Source organism: Choristoneura fumiferana, chromosome Z, assembly GCF_025370935.1.
Source record: "Choristoneura fumiferana chromosome Z, NRCan_CFum_1, whole genome shotgun sequence".
In the NCBI taxonomy this organism is placed as follows: Eukaryota; Metazoa; Arthropoda; class Insecta; order Lepidoptera; family Tortricidae; genus Choristoneura; species Choristoneura fumiferana.
In genome coordinates, this window is record NC_133472.1 from 15,978,581 (window position 1) to 15,997,461 (window position 18,881).

An 18,881-nucleotide genomic window follows, 5' to 3' on the forward strand; every position below is an offset into this window, starting at 1 on the left:
ATATAAAGCGAATGTTTGTCATGTCTGCATTGATGCGGTAGCGTGTATACCCTACGGCGGCGGCAAGCGCGGGTATATATCCCACGGGCGGTCACTCCCCCGACATCTACCGCCATGTCTTCGCTCAAGATGCTCGCCTGCATCAACGCCGGCCTCATCCTGCTTTTTGGTCTCACTCTCGCGCTGCCAGAACAGGAACAACCACCGCAGCCAGATAGGTAAAGTGACTTACGGCATCTAATACCAGGGCAGCCTGAATGCGTAGGAATACCAATCTGTTCCGCCTTATGCAACCCGCAGCAGTCGCTAGCTGCTTCTATTTAGAAACATGAAAATTATTAATTTAACCCTTGAAATTAAAACAACCTTGTTGTTATACCTATCTAGTGTTTTGTTTAAGTATCCATACTAATATTACAAATGCGAAAGTGTGTGTGTTTGTATGTTTGTCCGTCTTTTACGTCGAAGCGGAGCGACGGATCGACGTGATTTTTGGCATAGAGATAGTTTATGGGCCAGAGAGTGTAGGGTACTTTTATTCCCGAAAAATTGCAGTTTCCAAGGGAACAGCGCGCGATAACCGAATTCCACGCGGGCGAAGCCGCGGGCCAAAGCTAGTTTGTAAATAAATTTTCAAGAACACAATAGTATTATCGATTTGTTTTGGAAACGAAACCTTTAAACCATAGTGAAGTTGAACAGTCGAGTTCATAGAAATGTGAGCAAAAATTTGATCAAAAATATCTGAACACGCTTCTACGCCGCCATCAGATATTATATTATATTCAGATATTTTTGATCAAAATGATTCAATAAAGTATTATTTTTGTCGCATCAGTATTAACATTTATGTGATTGATTTGCATCGATTTCGTTAATGTATATCCGAAGAACGACTAGGTATGTAGCTCGAATTCTATAAAGCAGAAGCAGTTGGCTATAGAACATGAGTGTTTCAGAGCGGAGTAAAATTATACTAACTGTTTTTGGCAGCACAACATCAGCGGGAGACGATGGTCCAAGAGGCAACTGCTCGTGCGGTGGTTTCCCTACAGCTACGCCTAACGCTACCCAGCAGCCGCTACTGTCGCAGACGCCCGGCCTCGTGGTCAAATGCGGCGACGAGGGCAACAATACCTGCAAAAACCTTTGTACCGCTCTCGCGACAGCCACGAAAGCTAAGGGGCCAGAGATATTGTGCAATAGGCTCAACAATTGTGATGAACTGAAGGTATCGTGATTATTTTGGTACTTTATGATGGGCACGTAAGTACCCTGCCAAAAGTATCATTGAGGAGGGGGTCCCCATAGAAAACAGTAGCACAGAAAGTTCAAGCCAAAAAATATATCCGAAAGTAAATTTACTAATTCCTATATTTATTCACTATCTTGTCACCACAGTAATCTTAATAGAACAAGTAAAGTATTTTTCATTTTAAATTTTGTGTTGTTTTATGAGCAATTAGAGCAATTTATAATTTGAAGACGCGTGAATCTTTAAGATCTTTTTTTAAGGAACAAAAATATCGTAACCCAGGCGTCGCTTTATGTTTTTGAAATAATCATGTATATTAGGAAGAGCATATGTGATTTACCCACTAATGTCGATAAGCCAAAGGCTACTAGAAACACAGGGAAGCTTAAAGTTCCATCTTACAGACTGGCTAAACCAGAAAGTCGTTTCCGGGAAGTTGCATACGTTTTTATAATAAAATTCCCAAAAATATTATAAATGAAACGGACGGGAAAATTCAGATCTAAGTATTGTCAAGAAGACATTAATATCTAAGGCGTACTATAAAGTTAATGATTATATCATGGACAGGGATATTTGGAAATAATTCCGATCCGCATTGGCGATCCCTTCCCATAGCGAACCTACTGTGTTAAATACTTGTGATGTATCTAGATATCATCACGGCGTCTGCGTCGACGCATTTTTGTACCGATACAAACGCGATACGCATGCGAGTTGTATAGCTGCTCTATGGAAAAAAACGCGCTGAATCGCGCGCCGACGTGTTTAAAAAACACAGAAATCTACTTATAAGTAGGAAACTTAGATTTTTGGGTACTCAAATAAGCATAAGAATCATTTTTGCTTGTCGGTGTCACAAAAGAACGTGTAAAATTTGAGTACAGTTACAAATTAAACATTTTTTGTGCAGCTCTCCGCATTCTACAAGATTTGTGACGGCCCGTGGGTTTACGCAGACATGACGGCTGAGGAGCCGCTGTGCTGCGAAGACTCCAAAGTGAAGACCTGCGCCTCCACTAAGACCGTCAATGCAACTCAAACCGTCGACGCAAACACTCCCATGTAAATGAGGTGCCTTCACCGACCTCCGTCCCAAATGGAATGGAATGTATCACAAAGTGTTAATTATTCATGATTAATAAATATTAAAGCTACAAGGCCATTGATTTTAACGCCAAACATTTCATTTTTTGAGGAAAAATAAACAACGTTTCCTTGAGACCATGTACTTATTACATTTACTTAATCAATAATTTAAAATTTAATTTTGCTTAAAATAAATTTATTTGTATATACTTATATCGGTTAAAAGAAACATAAAAGTCGCTGGAGCCACAAAAAAAGTTGTAGTCATTTTTATTTCATCGTTATTATTGCTGTGATCTACTTAGGGTTACCATTTAAAAATTCGACTCGTCCTGACTAAAAGCCGGACAAAAGTTACAGGGCATAATAGCTTGAGGGGGGGATTGACGACGACTGCGCGGCAATGGTGTCAAGTTACCAAATTTATACAAGAAAACAATTATTATTTTAAATTATGTAATAATCCGGACTATGGGCTTAAAGTCTGGACATGTCTAGGTAACCCTATGCGTACTACATTCTATTGGAAATAACAATTTACATAGCAGTTGTATGCGACTTTAAAACTTTCGAAGTGGGTATAATAAGGAGTATAACATTTAGCGGTACCGAGTATTTTGAATAAATTTAACCATTGATAAAGTGTCTTACAAATATTTTGCTTCGCGGATCCTATAAGATTTGATGTTTGCGCCTCGTCGAACCTACTTGCAGGTCCACGCGGCTGAACCGCCGTTCCTGCTCGCTTTGTCAGATTTCTACAAATTCATAATTAATGAAAATAACGGTAGATTTGTGTACAGCCCAGCCTCCTTACCTTCTTTTTCTTTTTTAACTTCCTTTCATGCATTTCGAGTAAGGATTCATCTGTTTGGGAACGTTTTTTAAGTTTTACTTCTGTTTCGTCCCGTCGTGGCTATAACGATCGCCCGACAGCTTCCCCGTCTTCTGTCAGATATACAGCTTCTAACGTGTACACGAATTTCCATGTATTAGATTTGGGTAAATCCTACGAACCTCAAGCGGAATCGTGACCTTTCAAAACTTTAACTCCGACTTTTCGAGCGGCTCGCCTCGCTCTTTCATCGCTCCGTTTTTCGTCGGCGGATCGGATCGAGGGCTCTTGAAGTTGTATCGTACCGTTTCCTTGTATTAAATAGTATAAGTTTCGTGTTCGATTTTGGAGTTTTGCGGATGGATCTTGGACTTGGTTCTTATTCTTTCGGCCCTGCGGACCGATCCCCGGCCTCGGTACTTGACTAACGAACAAATCTTTCTCTCTCTCCGTTCTGTACTTCAGTTCAGTCAGCGGGGTACCGTACCGACAAACCGGAGCGGATCATAGTTTAAAATCGCTCGAAAGAACGATTCAATAGGGGAAAGATCTATATCCCCGCGGAGTGATAGTCGGTGTTATACAAAATGTACCCATTCCACCTAACAAATATTCGACCTTGCTAAATTTACAATATGGTATAAAATCAATGAGGGCTATCGTTTTTTATCTTTCTAGATGGCGCCACTGTTGCGTGAGGTTTTTCAGTTTGACATTTCGAAGACCTCACGCTACACTAACGCCTTTAGCGGCGAATTCATACGCGATAGCCCTCATTGAAATTAGTGATGTAACGAATATTTCTGCATATTCGCATTTGCATTCGCCAACTTTCTGCGAATGTTTTGCGAAAATAAATATCATAAAAAGTACAATTATTACATAATAGATAGGTTAATAAAATCAAAATACATTCATTTCTTATGTTTTTTATACAAAAAAATAACTTAATCTCGTAATCACATTATCAGTCTTCACTTAATCATTTGGTATTATTTATTTATTTACTTTGCGATGCGTTCGTATAAACTGGGTAATTCTCGGAACAAAGTACAAACGGAACGCACTTCGTTCGAACGACTGCCATAGACAATTTGGCGCCAAAACGAAAAACTGAATCGCGAATGCGAATTGTCGGTAGCTGATAATCGTATTCGCATTCGCATTCGGAATGTTAAAAAAATTACATTCGTTATATCACTAATTGAAATCGTCAAAAATATTATTAGTTTTTAAATTAATCCCTTATAGGTTAACAATATTTAACTGTGATCCATTTTGTGGTAGCTTATCTAAATTCACGGGGCCTGGAAAATGGTAAAATTAGTGGTAGCCTTGTGAATCCAAAATCACTATACTAGGCTACAATACAACTCTGAGAGACCATGAGGTTAAATCAGTGATTAACCAGATGATTGTGGGTTTATTTCTGTTTTTCAGAATTTATGTGGAAAATAACATTTTAAATATACCTACCATAACTTTTTTTCGTGAAGGAAAACAGCGTGAGGCAACTTGCGCACACCTGCGACGCAGTTTAATGTGTGCGCGAAGTAGCAATAAATACTGGACCCTCGCGGGTACTAAAACACTGCTCATCTTATTCTGAGAATAGGCCTGTGCGTGCCCCGTGCCCCAGCAGTGGCATGTATACATTGACTGGGCGTATACATTATATTGGCTGGAGACCATTTTAGCTTTCTCACGACCATGAGATGTGTAAGGACTGCAAGATCGAAACGTCATAAACTTGACTAACTGTTATTTTATTTGCAAAGATAGCAAATAAATAAAATAACCCTAAAGTTGTATTTCAATACAGACTGAGCTAAAGGTCGATGCAGATATTGTAAAGGGTAATTATGGAATGCATTTAGATTATTTCTATACAAACAAACCTACTTTTGGACAAAAGTTTACGGTTATCGAGTTATTCATGAATTTTCGATTTTCGGAAAACTAATTTTTTAGGGTTTCATATTTCAGTTGGCAAAAATTGAACCATTATACTCGTATCAGATCATTTTGAGGTCCGTCTGTCTTTCTCAAGAACACGTGGAGCAATCAAGCTGAAGTTAATATCAAATAGTCAGGTCTGCTACCCCTTGGAGCAGTGAAAAAATCTAACTTGTAAGTCAACGCAATTTAAAGATTTCTATCCCACTAATATTATAAATGCGACAGTTTGTAAGTCTGGTTGTTTGTTACTTCATCACATCTAAACCGCCGAAACGATTTAGATGATATTCGGTATACAGATAGTTTGCCTCCCGGGGAAGGATATAATAATAATAATAATAATAATAATAAATTTATTTCATAAGCCTCTTAAAAAAGAAATAGACAATATGAATTCAAATATTAATAATATACGGGGCCTGCTATTATAAATACAGTAAAATTGTTCCCTGGCCTTCATGCTAGGGTAACCTGTGATATGAAGGACAGTGGTTTGGAGCTCGAGACACGGGTTAGCACTTCGAAGCATGGATTCGAAATTCTATAATACTGATATCTTCACACATAAATCCAGGCTAGGCCCCCCCTCAAAAATAACCCTAGATACCTACGCTGATGAATTTTTAGAAGGATAAAATTACGATTATTAAATTGTGTGTATATGTGTGTGTGTGTGTGTGTGTGTGTGTGTGTGTGTGTTTTTGTGCGTGTTTTATGTTGGTGAACTCATGTGATGACAATATTTACTTGCATTATGATAATATAGGATAGTTTTTTATCCCGGAAAATTGCATATTTCCCGCGGATAGCGATAACCAAATTCTACGCGGAAGGAGGCGCGGGTAACTGCTAGTTAACTAATAAAAAAGGTGTTTCCATAGAAATTGCCGGGGAATCATTATCATAACCCTATAGGGTACTACCAGTTGTCCCAGCCTAGAGACTTGAAATTTAGTAAGAAAATAGTTCTTATAGCTCAACCAATAAGAAAAGTGTAAAAACCTTAATTTATCATGTCTGTCTAAATCTATAGCCATCTAAAAGGACCCCAACTGCGTACATTTTGCTTAGGAAAGGGGTTATATAGACTTACCTGACTGCCCTCTCTTGGTCCTCATCTCTGCTGGCGATCTGACGAGTTCTTGATTCTTGCTGAAGCACTACATCCAAGTCTTCTTCTTTTTCCAGCCCAGCTCTCTTTCGAGCTTTCTGTTCTGGGGTTTCAGTCCAGCTTGACCTAGAATATGAAATTTATTAAAAGCAATCAAAATAAATAATTGAAGAACAAAAAAAAATTGTTTTTCTTTTGTACCTATCTGACATATCAGGCCCTTCTTTCGCCCTAAAACTACGAGCTTCAAGACCTAAATATTTCGCTTTTGCCTCAGGCAGCTCCAGCATCCATTCTTCTCGAGATTTGACCTTGGAGGTGTGCATTGAACGCCCGTCCATAGTCCTTATTTTCATGTCCAAAGCCCTTTCCTCTAACTGTCGATGCGCATCAGACCACTTTTCTTCAGCCCCAACAGGTAGTGGACCAATCCCATCGTCGTCGGAACTCTCGCATTTGATTATTTCGCAGTTATCTTTTGCTAATTCGATGCGCAATTGATCAGGTATAGAGGGCCCTGTAAAAAAGAAGTTTGTTAGTGTATGTGTTCTGCAATCAAAAATAGGAAACCAGATGTGTAAAAATTTACCTATTTTCCTCTCAGATTTACGAAGGTGTGGAGGCAAAGCTGGCCCTTCAGTTTCAGCAGAGCGGCGTTTATTAGTTTGTTTCGCCAAGTGGGGAGGCAATGCTGGCCCACAAACATCAGATTTAAACTTTACTTTTTCACGTAAATCCATTGATTCAACAGCTTCGGCTTTCGGAACAGAGCGTTTCAGTTTATGACGCAGATCAGATGGGTCAATATCTAAACCAGTTTGGGATTCGTCATCACTAATTATTTCTCCTTCTTCATTACTTTCTATTTGACTATTTTTCTGTGTGGATGTTACTTCTGCAGTGTCAACATGAGTACTGGAATCCCCAATTTTTATTTTATCTTGAATATCAGTGGTACTAGTCACTTCAACAGGTGTTGGAGTTTCAATATCTTTATCATCTTTACTGGACTTGCCTTTCTTTCTGTGTTTTTTCTTGTGTTTCTTCTTCTTTGCTTGATGGAGCTCTTTTTCCAAATTTAAGAGTTTAGCTCGGAGTTTTTCATCATCAGAAGAATCTATTTCACTTGACTCCTCTGATTTTTCTTTGACGACAGTTGGCATCATGCTATAGTAAGAGCCTGGTTGGACTTCCTCTGAAACATTACCATCACTATCTTTTTCTTGGACAACTATAGGGCTTTTGCTTTTCCTTCTGTTTTCTGTAGGAGCAGGTTTATATATTTCAGATTTTTTTACATTAACCTCAAGAGAAGATGAACGCTTGTCTCGAGATCCTCTGTCAAATTTATCTGAGCTTTTTAGTTTTGTAGACAACAGGTTAGTTTTTTCCTCTCTAGGGACACACTTAATTTCTTCTCTTATATCCCTTCTATGCTCAGCTGGTTTGTGTGATCTGGACCTAGACTTACGACGCCTGTCTCTACTATTACTTCTATAGTCTTTTACTTTTGATCTTTCTCTTGATGTTCTTCTATGCCTTTCATGAGATTTTTTTCTATTTGGACTTCTCTCAGCAGAACGTCTTCTTCTTATGGGTGAATGTCTGGAATATCTAAGTCTTTCTCTAGGTAATCTGTCAGATCGATCTTTATCATCCCATTTCCTATCAATATCCCTACGAAATCTATCATTTTCAGAATGTCTATCTCTTCCAGTGGATCTGTGACTATCTCTTTGGGTGGTACTTCTACTTTGTTGGTCTGTTTTTTCGGATTTACCTTTGAATCTACCTGTCTCTGAATCACTGCTAGATTCATCAGAAATCATTTTGGAACCTAGAATCAAACAAGGTTTTGTTAAACTAGGTAGGTAAAAATAGACTACATATATTTTAAATACTAACTTTATTAAGCTATAGTAAATATTAAGTAAAATAATTAACACTTCAAAGTGACAATATTTTTACTTTTAGAACATTTTTGCAATTTTTTTAGCACTATATCTAATAGACTTGAGGAATCCTGCAGTAAGAACCCCTTTTAACGACTGCCTTACACTTGATTGCCATACCAAATCTTTAAGAATTTGACGTAATATTATAGCACAGTCTATATCATATGCAACAGCACGGAGAACATCTTCCATATCTTGTTGAATACCGCCATGGTTCCAAAACTTGACTATCCGTTGTTGTGGTACCATGGGCAGCTGCATCAAATGGTGGAGTTTTGTCTCTGGATGCAAATCTTGATGGCACTGAGCTTCTCCAGTAGGAAAGTCTACATAGGAATGGAATTGTTGCAAGATCGGCCTGTAAAGCTCACGAAAATTTGCTAATTGAGGCTGCACAATGTTCCTTACTTTATTCTTATTTTCTCCAAACGTCATTCTAAAGTCCCCAGCATAACTCAAATTGGAAATGGCAAAGTAAAAGTCATACTCCGAAAATGTTTCTGGTAGAATAAGTAAGGTAGTGTGAACAGCTGCACGCAAGTTGGACTGCAAGGCATTTTGTAACTGGGAACTGTTGGTCTCCTTGATAATCTCCACAGGTTTATGAAGCCGACCTGCTAGATACAGATCATTCCAATCTAGAAGATCAGCAATTAAGTCTTTTTGTGAAACTACTCCATATTTAATAGTTACATTTTCTTCTTTGAGTTCCACTAAAGTGTTAAAATAAACCTTAGCTCCCCAGTTTTCTTGAAATCTCGCAACAAATCCTTTGCCTAAGTATCGTAGCGCAGAGTAATGTGCGGGGTTTTGTTCGATGTTAGCTCCATGCCATCGGTGCGAGTTATCAACGCAGTAGATTAGGTCGATCATATTGTGCTTTTTCACATTGCCTATTTGTGGTTTTACAGCTGATCCGTACGCAAAGCAAAACGTGAAATTTTGTGGAAATTTTGATAGAATTCTATAGTATAAAGGGCATACGTCTCTTGCTATTCCTGCCACTTTTACCGCTGCCGATGTCATTTTAAAATTTGTACGATATATTTAAGATTATGAAGTTAACAGCTGACCTGCAAAGTGGCCAAGGAGTTAATCTGATCAGTTGAAGGGTCAACGCTGAATAAGATCGATTTCTTGATCGAAGAGAAGCACGTAGTCTGCTTTTTCTTCTCTTTTCTTTAGACAAACTGCAATGTTCTTAAGAGTATATGCAGTTAATTGATGTAAGTTTTAATAAATGCTCACAAACACGTTGATTTAATAACGTACACGCACATATAAGATAACCCTGATAAAACACATTTCTGGTTTTCTGGAGTTATGCTTTTTCGCTGCCGACTTGGTTGGGTCAAGAAGCAACAACCATAGTAATAGTCAGTCAGACAGCCTTATAGAGTTGCCAGGTTTTAACAGTTAGCTAATTTAGCTACTTCTTGCGATCATTCCTCATCTAGTTTTAAAATTGGGTATTTTCTAGCATTTAATATTTTGCATTGTTGTGGACTAAGAACCTAACATTACTATAATTAAATATTAAAAGTCAAGAAATTATGGGTTCAGACCGTAAAATTTTATATTTCTACTATTTTATTCACTGTTATTTCTAACAGCTTATTTTTTTTTCGAGACGCTTGGCCACATTTAGCTATTTGACTTCAAACTACCACGCTGCTTTAAGTTGTTCGCATCGCATATGCCACCCTCTGTGACCCTCTGCGGGGCTACTCCGAAATTCGAAAATCGAAGTTCGTGTCGTTCCACCCCTCTGACACTTATACTATTTAACACGAGAATGAGAGGGGCGGTACGATATTATTTCGATTTTCGAGTCTCGGAGTAGGCCCTCTGGTGTTTGCATGGTGTTTGTCTTTGTCAATGGTACACTTCTTACCACAGATAGAGTAAAGAACGAAAAATATTTTACGGTGATTTGTTAAAGCCATCAAAATAGTAAGTATTACTATTTATTTCGATGGTTTAAGCACATGATAACTTATAACGTAGCTGATCTGGCCATGTCTGGACTGGAACCTTTACATTTTATATAGGGTCTAGTTGTTTACTTTAGAGCTATATTAGATCCGTTGTTTAAATTTTCGGTACGTATTATAAAAATATAGGAAGATACGAAGCGGTATGGACTAAGACTTCTTAGTCTTTTCCAGAGGGAGGGGACAAAAAAATATGTCGATGACAATTTTTTTGGTATTTCATCCCTATTCAGCCAAAAGTCAAAAACCTACTATTATTATAGGTACTATTACTATTTTGATTTGACATTAAAAATTTCAAGGTAGGAATGAAATTAGCTGTTACTTCTGTTAGTCTTGTTTTTGTAGGTTTTTTTTCACCAACGTTACTACCAGTATAATATCCTCTTTGCATTCTTAAAACTGTACTATAGGTAACGTTTGATAGTTTATCTTTCATGTTAAGGGAACGATTTTAAATATTTAGACTGATCACACATTATGTCGAGTGCGGACCGGATTGATTTCGAAATGGAAGTCGAGGTAGAAAGTGCTTCGTCGGGTCCTGCTGCGGAGCCTCCGAACCCGACGTCTCCGGCAGCGCCCGTCTCCGCCGGCAACAAGAGCGTGGTGGTAACCACGGCTACTTCAGGCTCCGTCACTGTATCCTTGCACCCTTTAGTCATTATGAACGTGTCTGAACATTGGACTCGACTGCGAGCACAGGAAGGCTCACCACAAACCGGTAAGCTATAAAAACAAGTGTGGTACAGTAATATTGTGTTTTATTCAAAAAGTGGATAGACAACCTAACATTTTAACCTCAACTTGAATTAAACCTGAGCGTTGACATGTTATTTGTTCATTGCTATTGATAATTCTATTATATTATAAATATTGGATATTGTTATAACCAGAGTCGTCATAGGGAACGCCAAGGCCCTTGGGCATCGACAAATATGGAGACTCATAACAAATTCATTAGTTTTGTGTATATCCAACTTGTAATTTACCAATTTGATGCATCAATGTTATTTACTTCAAGCCCTAGAATCCTTTCCCAATCATTTTTATACTATGACTCTCTTTACATGCTGTATTTTTCCTGTGTTGCCCTTGTTAAAGAAAGTTGCTGCGTGTAGCTTATGCATGCAACCAAACACCATATCACAATGCCCAATGCAGCAATATGGAATCCCCATGCATCTAGTCACTTAAATATCATGCTTGCCTGTCTAATTATCATTTAGTTATTTTAGTTGATCCGATACACCTATTAGTAACCTATGTAGTTTGAATAACATTGGATTGTTAGTTTGAAAAACAGAGTTGCGGCTTGCCGTAGCATTATGCTGAGTCGGGCCCACTTTATACTATTTGATTTTATTTTTTTATTCTTTCCATCTATTGTATTTTTATGTGTATCGAATATGTGTAAATAAATGTTTCTCTCTCTTTTAGTTGATCATTTAAACCGAAATTCACCCTTGTAACCATTTCTAAACTGTTTGCTTTGAAAAAATAAGTAAATGTGCAAAATTTTAGATGTCTTTAAAATCAATTATTCTATTGATGCAGGGCCGGAATAATAGGTAACTGCCTAGGGGCCCCACTTTGGCTAGGGCGCATATACTAAAGAAATTGAGAATGTTTCATGAATTAAAATCTATTGAAAAATATGCATCCTTTCCTCGCATTCTGTCAGTTAATTTGATTGAACTTTGAATAAAGAGCTGATAATCTTCTAATGGCTGAAAGGGGCCCCGAGAAGTTGCATTGCCTAGAGGCCATAACATGGTTAATCTGGCCCTGGTTTGATGCCCTGTTTGTGTAATCCCAAATAGTCATGTTGTATGGGGTAGTAATGCCTTAGTTATTTACGTTTAATATTTGTCTTGTTCTTTTCAGTAATTGGAGCTTTAATAGGAAAGCAAAAAGGCCGTAACATTGAAGTTATGAACTCCTTTGAATTAGTCTTCAGTGTTATTGAAAATGACATTATTATAGAGAGAGATTATTATAATTTAAAAGAAGGACAGTGTAAGTAAAAAAAAAAAACCCATAGAATGTCCAATTATTTTAATTCACCAATACAATTTTAGTATAAGTAAAGACACATTTCTTACCTACAATTTTACTCTAGGTTACAATCCTGTTCACTACTCATGATAACTTCATGCTGAGTATCATGTGGAAAAAGATGTTCTTGTGTTTACAGACAGCATACTATGTCATAGGGTGACATATGCTTATTACAGTCTATAAGTAATAATCAACTAGTCTGCATGTTTTTGGCAATCATGGTCTTTCTGAAAGTGCTGGTAGTAAAAAAATGTGGCATGTCAAAGCCTACTTACAGAATAAACACTTGGGTTTTGATTATTACCATAAATTTATCTCATTGAAGAGAAATATAGTTTACTAGCTTTTGCCTGCGGCTTCGCCCGCGTGGAATTCGGCTATCGCGCGCTGTTCCCTCGGGAACTGCGCATTTTTCCGGGATAAAAAGTTGCCTATGTCACTCTCTGGCCCATAAACTATCTTTGTGTCAAAAATATCGTCAAAACGGAGCGACGGATCAACAAACACACACACTTTTCCGTTTATAATATTAGTATGGATATTAAAGGAAAAGAATAAAAAGCTTTGTCATTTTCCAGTCAAACAAGTCTTCTCGGATATGGACTTCTTGGGTTGGTATACCACAGGAGATACACCCACAGAGCGAGACATTGCAGTGCATAGACAAATTTGTGACATAAATGAGTGCCCTGTCATGTTAATGTTAAACCCTGCTGGGGGAAATGGTGATGTGAGTGTTGTTATAATTGCTATCTTTGTTGTGGTTTTGATGCTTGTTTTTATTCAAACTGTATTTTTTTTTCAGCAACTTCCTGTAGTATTGTACGAGTCTGTGATTGATGTTGTGAATGGCAGAGCAACAATGCTGCTAGCACCACTCACTTACACATTGGCTGCAGAAGAGGCAGAGAGGATTGGTGTGGACCATGTGGCAAGAGTATCATCTGGAGAAGCTGCTCTGAATAGTTTAGGTAAAATATAGTTTTTGAATCAAATATCAAATTAAATATGTGCAAGGTTAAAATAAATAAATATCATGGGACACTTGACACTTGACCTAGTCCCAAACTAAACAAAGCTCACAGTAATTTAATTTGTATTAGTGTTGATATTGTGATACTTGTATACAATGAACAGCCACAATAATAGTACATTACTGCAGAGGCCGGGAAAGAAAGGCTTGCAGGCCGAGTATGTATAGACATATGATAGGTATACGAGGCTGGCATGTTCTTTCACGCCGAGGCTTGTAAAGTGCTTTTCTCAAACATGCACTAAAATAAATAAAAACTCCTAGAATTCAATGTTTTATTCTCAAGACAACTAAAATTGTACCAGACTCAAATTATAACTACCATCTAAATAAGTGTTTATTTCATTCTAACATGAATTTTTAAAACATAAAAATAATCCCAAAAAAATCGCATTGCTTTAAAATATGTAGATATAAAGGACTGCAAAAATAAAAAAATCACGTATCACGTTTCTAAACGAAACTTGAAATGACAATGGCACTTAATTGCAAAATGGCTAAAGCCCAAGTCCAGTCCATCTTTGACGTTTTGCATTAAAACAAAAGACTGTTGTCTTGCAGGCCTAGGCCTGCAACAGTATATTTTGAAGCCGGTTTTAAGGAACACAACATAAACATTACATAGCATGTTTGAGAAATAAAAATTGGAGCTGGTATTAAAAAGCTAGCATGGGTGCTTAGCACCATGACACCAATTGATTGAATAATTAATTTAAAAAATATCTATTCTACTTAACTCTAATAAATGTAAAATGCGAAAATTCGTGCGTCTCTGTGTAGCTGGATGGATCTAGTAAACAACACAGGCTACTTTACACTGATATTTTCACAGGATAACTGGTTTTTTAACAGGAAGGATTTCTTCTCGTTAGAAAACGAGCTGGGATCTGGAACTGAACATTGATGTTATTATAACAAAACCAGTTTTTGCCCGCGACTCCGTCCGCGTAGAATTATGAAAAATAGTTTACGTCCTATTCTCAGATCTACCGAATAAAAATTTCATTGAAATCGGTCACAAACATTATGACACGAGAATTTTGTATATTAGACAATATTTATATCAGTAGGTGTTATTTATTAATGTAAAATACTATTTAATTGCATACAACTTGGCGGGAGTATATTAATGTGCGGTGTTTGATATGCAGTGGCGGAGCACCTGACGGCGCAGCGGTCGGCGATCAAGATGCTGGTGTCGCGCGTGCGCGCGGTGCTGGCGACGGTGCGCGCGATGCGCGACGGCGCGCTGCCGCCGCGGCCGGCGCTGCTGCGCGAGGCGCGCGCGCTCGCCAACCGCCTCCCGCTGCTCACCTCGCACCAGTTCCGCACGCATTTCTACCACGTATGTCCTATGCTCGCCTTGTTACCCATCTTCAACACGGGGCCGGATTAACCAGCGCGGCGCCCCTAGGCAATGCAATTCTCTGCTCTTTTCAAATCAACTGATAGCATGTGTCGACAAAAATGAAATACCTACTAGCTATTGGCATTAACAATATTTTCTAATATTTTTTTTACTCTATAAATCACTTAATTAAAACTGTTTACGGTTTTGTGCTTTCTTTCGATTTTCTGACGGCTGAAAATTGCAGTAATATTCCCTAATATGTGGTTCGTATTAGATAGGCTCAACCATGTATCATTAAATTTGAATCTTGTTTACAGCAATGCAATGATGTGGCCCTGATGACATACCTCGGCACCATAACGAAGGGGTGCAACGCTATCAACCAATTAGTAAATCGGTTCAACGTTCTCTACGACAGACAGGGGATGGGCCGCCGCATGAGAGGCCTCTTTTTTTAAGTTTAACAGCACTTTAAACAACGGGTTCATAATAAACATCAATAACAGACTAACTGCCTGCCTTGTTTCAAGTTTATACTGAGACTGTAATTGTTCTCACAAACTGACCGATAGAGAGGATGATGATTTGCTTCATAGTGAAATGTGTATATAGCTATGTTGATGTACCCATTGAGCTGCGTCTCTCAGCCTATCAGGTAAAAATGTGAGTTTCATTAATAATGTGCACTGGGAATAGCTATTTATAAATCATACAATTAAAACGATCACCGTATGGAGAGTCTTATTAATTTACATCTCATGCTCTCTACGATAACAGTAATTTTACGATGATCCTTGATGCAGGGTTTCCAAACTTAAGTATATTTCGCCAAGGCTCCCCTAACAAAAAGAAATATTTTCATGCCCCCTTAAGTTTCAACAAAAATAAGAAACACACATCTTGCGATTGACGGCAATTCGGAACAGCGTTAAATAGTTTTTTTTTCGGAAATGCAAAGTTTCCTATTACGCCCCCCCAGGGGAGCGTGCCCCCTTGGTTGGGAAGTCCTGCTTGATAGTATGTAACACTTTAGAAACAAAATATCGACTTTTTGACCTCACTATGAAATTTATTAATTACTGAAAGTGTTTCACGGATCATTGTAATAAAAAATGTCTATCGTGTGGTAATTTCTTCTGTATTAATTCAGAATACCTACTCTGATTCTCCCGAGTAACATTAATTTATTTCAAAATACTAGCCTTATGGTATGGCACAATATATATAGGCTTTATATATATTTTACTTAATGTCCCTTGGCACATTTAGGAATTGTAATGAGCCACGAAGAATAAATACTCTTGTTAGTTTCAATACCTCGTCTAATTACAAAAATCATCGACAATTTTAGAGTTCTGAATTGCAAATTATGCAAACACACGCGGCAGGCACTTGGCAGGTATGCACCATGCGCGGGTCAGTCAATGGATAATTATATTACGTTTAGGTAATGCTAGGATGCTAGGGATTTTTGGGCTCACGCTGTTTTTCAAATATATTTTGTTTTGTAGATGGAATTAGTAAAAATAAAAGAAGACGACAAAAATCTTACTTATAGATATGATCGATTCTTATCAACATAATTATTTATGTATAGATATAAGTGTTATAAATATACCTATAACATCCTAAATCGTCTTGAAATAGTATCTTAACATTTTGTACTTTTGCTGGAAAATTGGTAATCATTTATAAACAGTAGTGCCTTTGCGAATTGAAACAACAATAGTGACTTGTTCCCAATGTGTCTTACAATAGTTAAAAATATAGCTTCAATTTCTTAAACTTACTTTATCTAGTTGTCAGAACGACTAATTAATGCTTATTAATTATTATTAATTTACGTACATAGCTCTCCTTCTAGTCCAGCTATACTTGACCTGCCGCCCGCCGTGCATCTATAACTAGAATAATCTAACCATAAAAAAACATTTTTAATACAAGCTTTTTATGCTGACTATACTTTTAGTTAACTGTACCTACTTGCATTGTCACCCAAACTACATTTGAATATCAAATTTCAAGTCGATGCTATTAGCGGTTGAAGAGTTCCGTCCTGCGGAGACGATCATGGCTGGACTACCAGGATGTCACTAGTGATAATCAATGCGTTTCGCAGCACCATTGTTACAACTCATTTGTAGCACATACCAAAAAAGGTTGAGCATGGCTGCTCTAGCCCTTGTTCTCTATGCAAAACTTTAATCTTGTTCCACGAATCTTACATTACCTGAATGATAGTAACTTACAGTTTATGTGCAGGAGTTACCAGTCTGCTATTTACCTAGAACTAATTTCAGTTCCAACTCTTCTAAATTGACAGCAGATTACTACGAATAAGTAGATAGAGGTGCGCATAACAATGAAAATACATAGAGGCGGCCAGTCGTGCAGGCCTTTTCATGATAAAGCATTCATTTATTTTTTTCCAATGGTTACGCACTACGTAGGTACACTCAAGTTTTAATCCAAAGTTCAAAAAAATATGCATCAAGAACAAGATACAATAAAAATATTATTGCATCCTATTCTTGGGACATTGTGCTGTATACCTACTTATTGGATACCTTGACGGATTTCATTGTGTAGTGCTGGAATATTTTTTTGTATATTTTTTTATATCAAATAAATAAAATAATGTTTTAAGTGCAATGTTTGGTTTTCTTTTTAGATCAGTACCTAAGTACGATTTCGTTACCCTACTATTTATTAGGTAAGCTTGATTTATTACTATTCTTTTGATTGTTTATTCTTATTTAATGTGAGGTGGTCGCGGGACTCACCGTTAACAGCTATAATATGCAAGCCTGCTCATTTTTGCAAACTGCCGGCCCACGTGCGTCTTATACAAATCGACACAAGCGTGCACGCTGGCTACTAGCCCAGCAGGAACTTGTGCAAGCTAAAGCCACGTGTGCGGTGTATCTCTGTTCTTTTTACTTCAATGCCTTCTTCTTCTTTGCTTGTGCGAAAAACAATACCTTGCTTTTTTGCTTACGCGAATACTTAATGTGAATTTAACATTGAAGTGGGCAATGGGTAACTTCAGTTGGTTGGTATAATGTTGGTATTAAATATCGTAACGGTTTCCGTCCCCTTAAAGAATTGGTAATTGGTATATACCTATATTTAAATATTATTTACTTACCTACTAATGGACCCAACATCATGTGGTTTAATTGTGGATCGATTTTGAATCGTAGATAGATTGTACAATAAGTGCATTGTATAAAACTTACTATTTTATCCGAGGCGTATACATACAGGTGATCAATCCAAATGGGTCAGTAGGAAGAAGTCAGAAACTATGAGAGATAAGTAGCGAAATCCATTTTTAGGAACCACGCCATCGATTTTAGATTTAGACAAAATGGCATTAATTTTTTTTAACCGGGATTCGAACCCAAACTCGAAATTAAATGAGATTTTTTTTTATCGTCATGTCTAGAGCTTTTTTAATCGGTCTAGCTGTAGTAGGCGTTTATTTGAATTTATTTTGAATAGCTAACACTAAAAATTAACTCAATACAGGCTCTACAGGGTGTTAAATAAAAAAAAAACTGGCGAACGGAGTAAAATTAAAAAAAAACTTATATCGAATAAAAAAGTGAATATCTCTAAAACCGTGAAACTTAGCACTATCGTAAATGTGGTCAAAAATGTTCAGAATGGCTTTAACTAACATCCCTAAAAACCCCTACACCCGACTAGCAAACACTGCATATTATCGAAAACATTTTTTTAAACTATCGGTATTGATTGTGCTCTTGATTATGAGTAGGAAAAACCATATTTTTTCCAAAATTTCAAAAATAATGAAAGGGTACACGTTTTTTTTCAAAACGCCCTTATATGGGAATTATTTATAATGCACAGGCATTATGAATTATGATTACCTATACTGGGCAAAGCAATAATTAATATCTAAACTTCATTATTTAACACATTGTCCGGTCATTACATGATCGTTGGGCAATTTGATCAGTTGTAATCTTTTGACCAACTGAAGTCTAATTCAATCAATCGGGAAGTTAGGTGCGACGACGAGCGAGGAGGAGCGTGTTAGATTGAACTGCCACCAAAACAAGAATTGAATTTGACAAGTATAGGTAACTTACTTTACAGGTTTTGATAGATATTTCATTATATGTATAGATAAATGAATCTTTAAAACGAAGGAATTTCAAGTCAAAAATACAAAAAATAAAATGAAGCATATTATTTTTATTACTCTGCCC

General features: G+C 37.3%; 4 protein-coding genes across 7 annotated transcripts; 2 read left to right on the forward strand and 2 right to left on the reverse strand.

Moving 5' to 3' along the window:
• Positions 1-86: 86 nt before the first annotated feature.
• On the forward strand, positions 87-2,430 carry LOC141438767 (uncharacterized). Its single transcript, XM_074102727.1, has 3 exons — positions 87-218; positions 994-1,231; positions 2,169-2,430. Exons 1-3 carry the CDS (start codon positions 115-117, stop codon positions 2,322-2,324), a joined length of 498 nt encoding a protein of 165 aa, XP_073958828.1. The 5' UTR covers positions 87-114; the 3' UTR covers positions 2,325-2,430.
• A 3,776-nt stretch (positions 2,431-6,206) lies between these two features.
• LOC141429254 (uncharacterized) lies at positions 6,207-9,592 on the reverse strand. The gene is made up of 4 exons (XM_074089536.1): positions 9,278-9,592; positions 6,839-8,086; positions 6,451-6,766; positions 6,207-6,375 (listed from the first exon to the last, which is right to left on the reverse strand). The coding sequence occupies exons 2-4, from the start codon at positions 8,076-8,078 to the stop codon at positions 6,228-6,230; spliced, it is 1,704 nt and encodes a 567-aa protein (XP_073945637.1). The 5' UTR covers positions 8,079-8,086; positions 9,278-9,592; the 3' UTR covers positions 6,207-6,227.
• On the reverse strand, positions 8,139-9,284 carry LOC141429263 (phosphatidate cytidylyltransferase, mitochondrial). Its single transcript, XM_074089546.1, has one exon. The coding sequence runs from the start codon at positions 9,228-9,230 to the stop codon at positions 8,220-8,222; it is 1,011 nt and encodes a 336-aa protein (XP_073945647.1). The 5' UTR covers positions 9,231-9,284; the 3' UTR covers positions 8,139-8,219.
• Positions 9,593-10,140: 548 nt separating the features above from the next.
• Positions 10,141-17,295, forward strand: CSN6 (COP9 signalosome subunit 6). 4 transcript variants are annotated; one of them, XM_074089579.1, is made up of 7 exons: positions 10,141-10,157; positions 10,665-10,922; positions 12,086-12,217; positions 12,838-12,989; positions 13,065-13,230; positions 14,444-14,637; positions 14,961-17,295. In XM_074089579.1, the coding sequence occupies exons 2-7, from the start codon at positions 10,679-10,681 to the stop codon at positions 15,099-15,101; spliced, it is 1,029 nt and encodes a 342-aa protein (XP_073945680.1). In that variant the 5' UTR covers positions 10,141-10,157; positions 10,665-10,678; the 3' UTR covers positions 15,102-17,295. The 4 variants fall into 4 exon arrangements, with proteins under 4 accessions (XP_073945680.1, XP_073945674.1, XP_073945668.1 ...); XM_074089573.1 differs by lacking the exon at positions 10,141-10,157 and adding an exon at positions 10,222-10,306; XM_074089567.1 differs by lacking the exon at positions 10,141-10,157 and adding an exon at positions 10,362-10,461.
• The last annotated feature ends 1,586 nt before the right edge of the window (positions 17,296-18,881 follow it).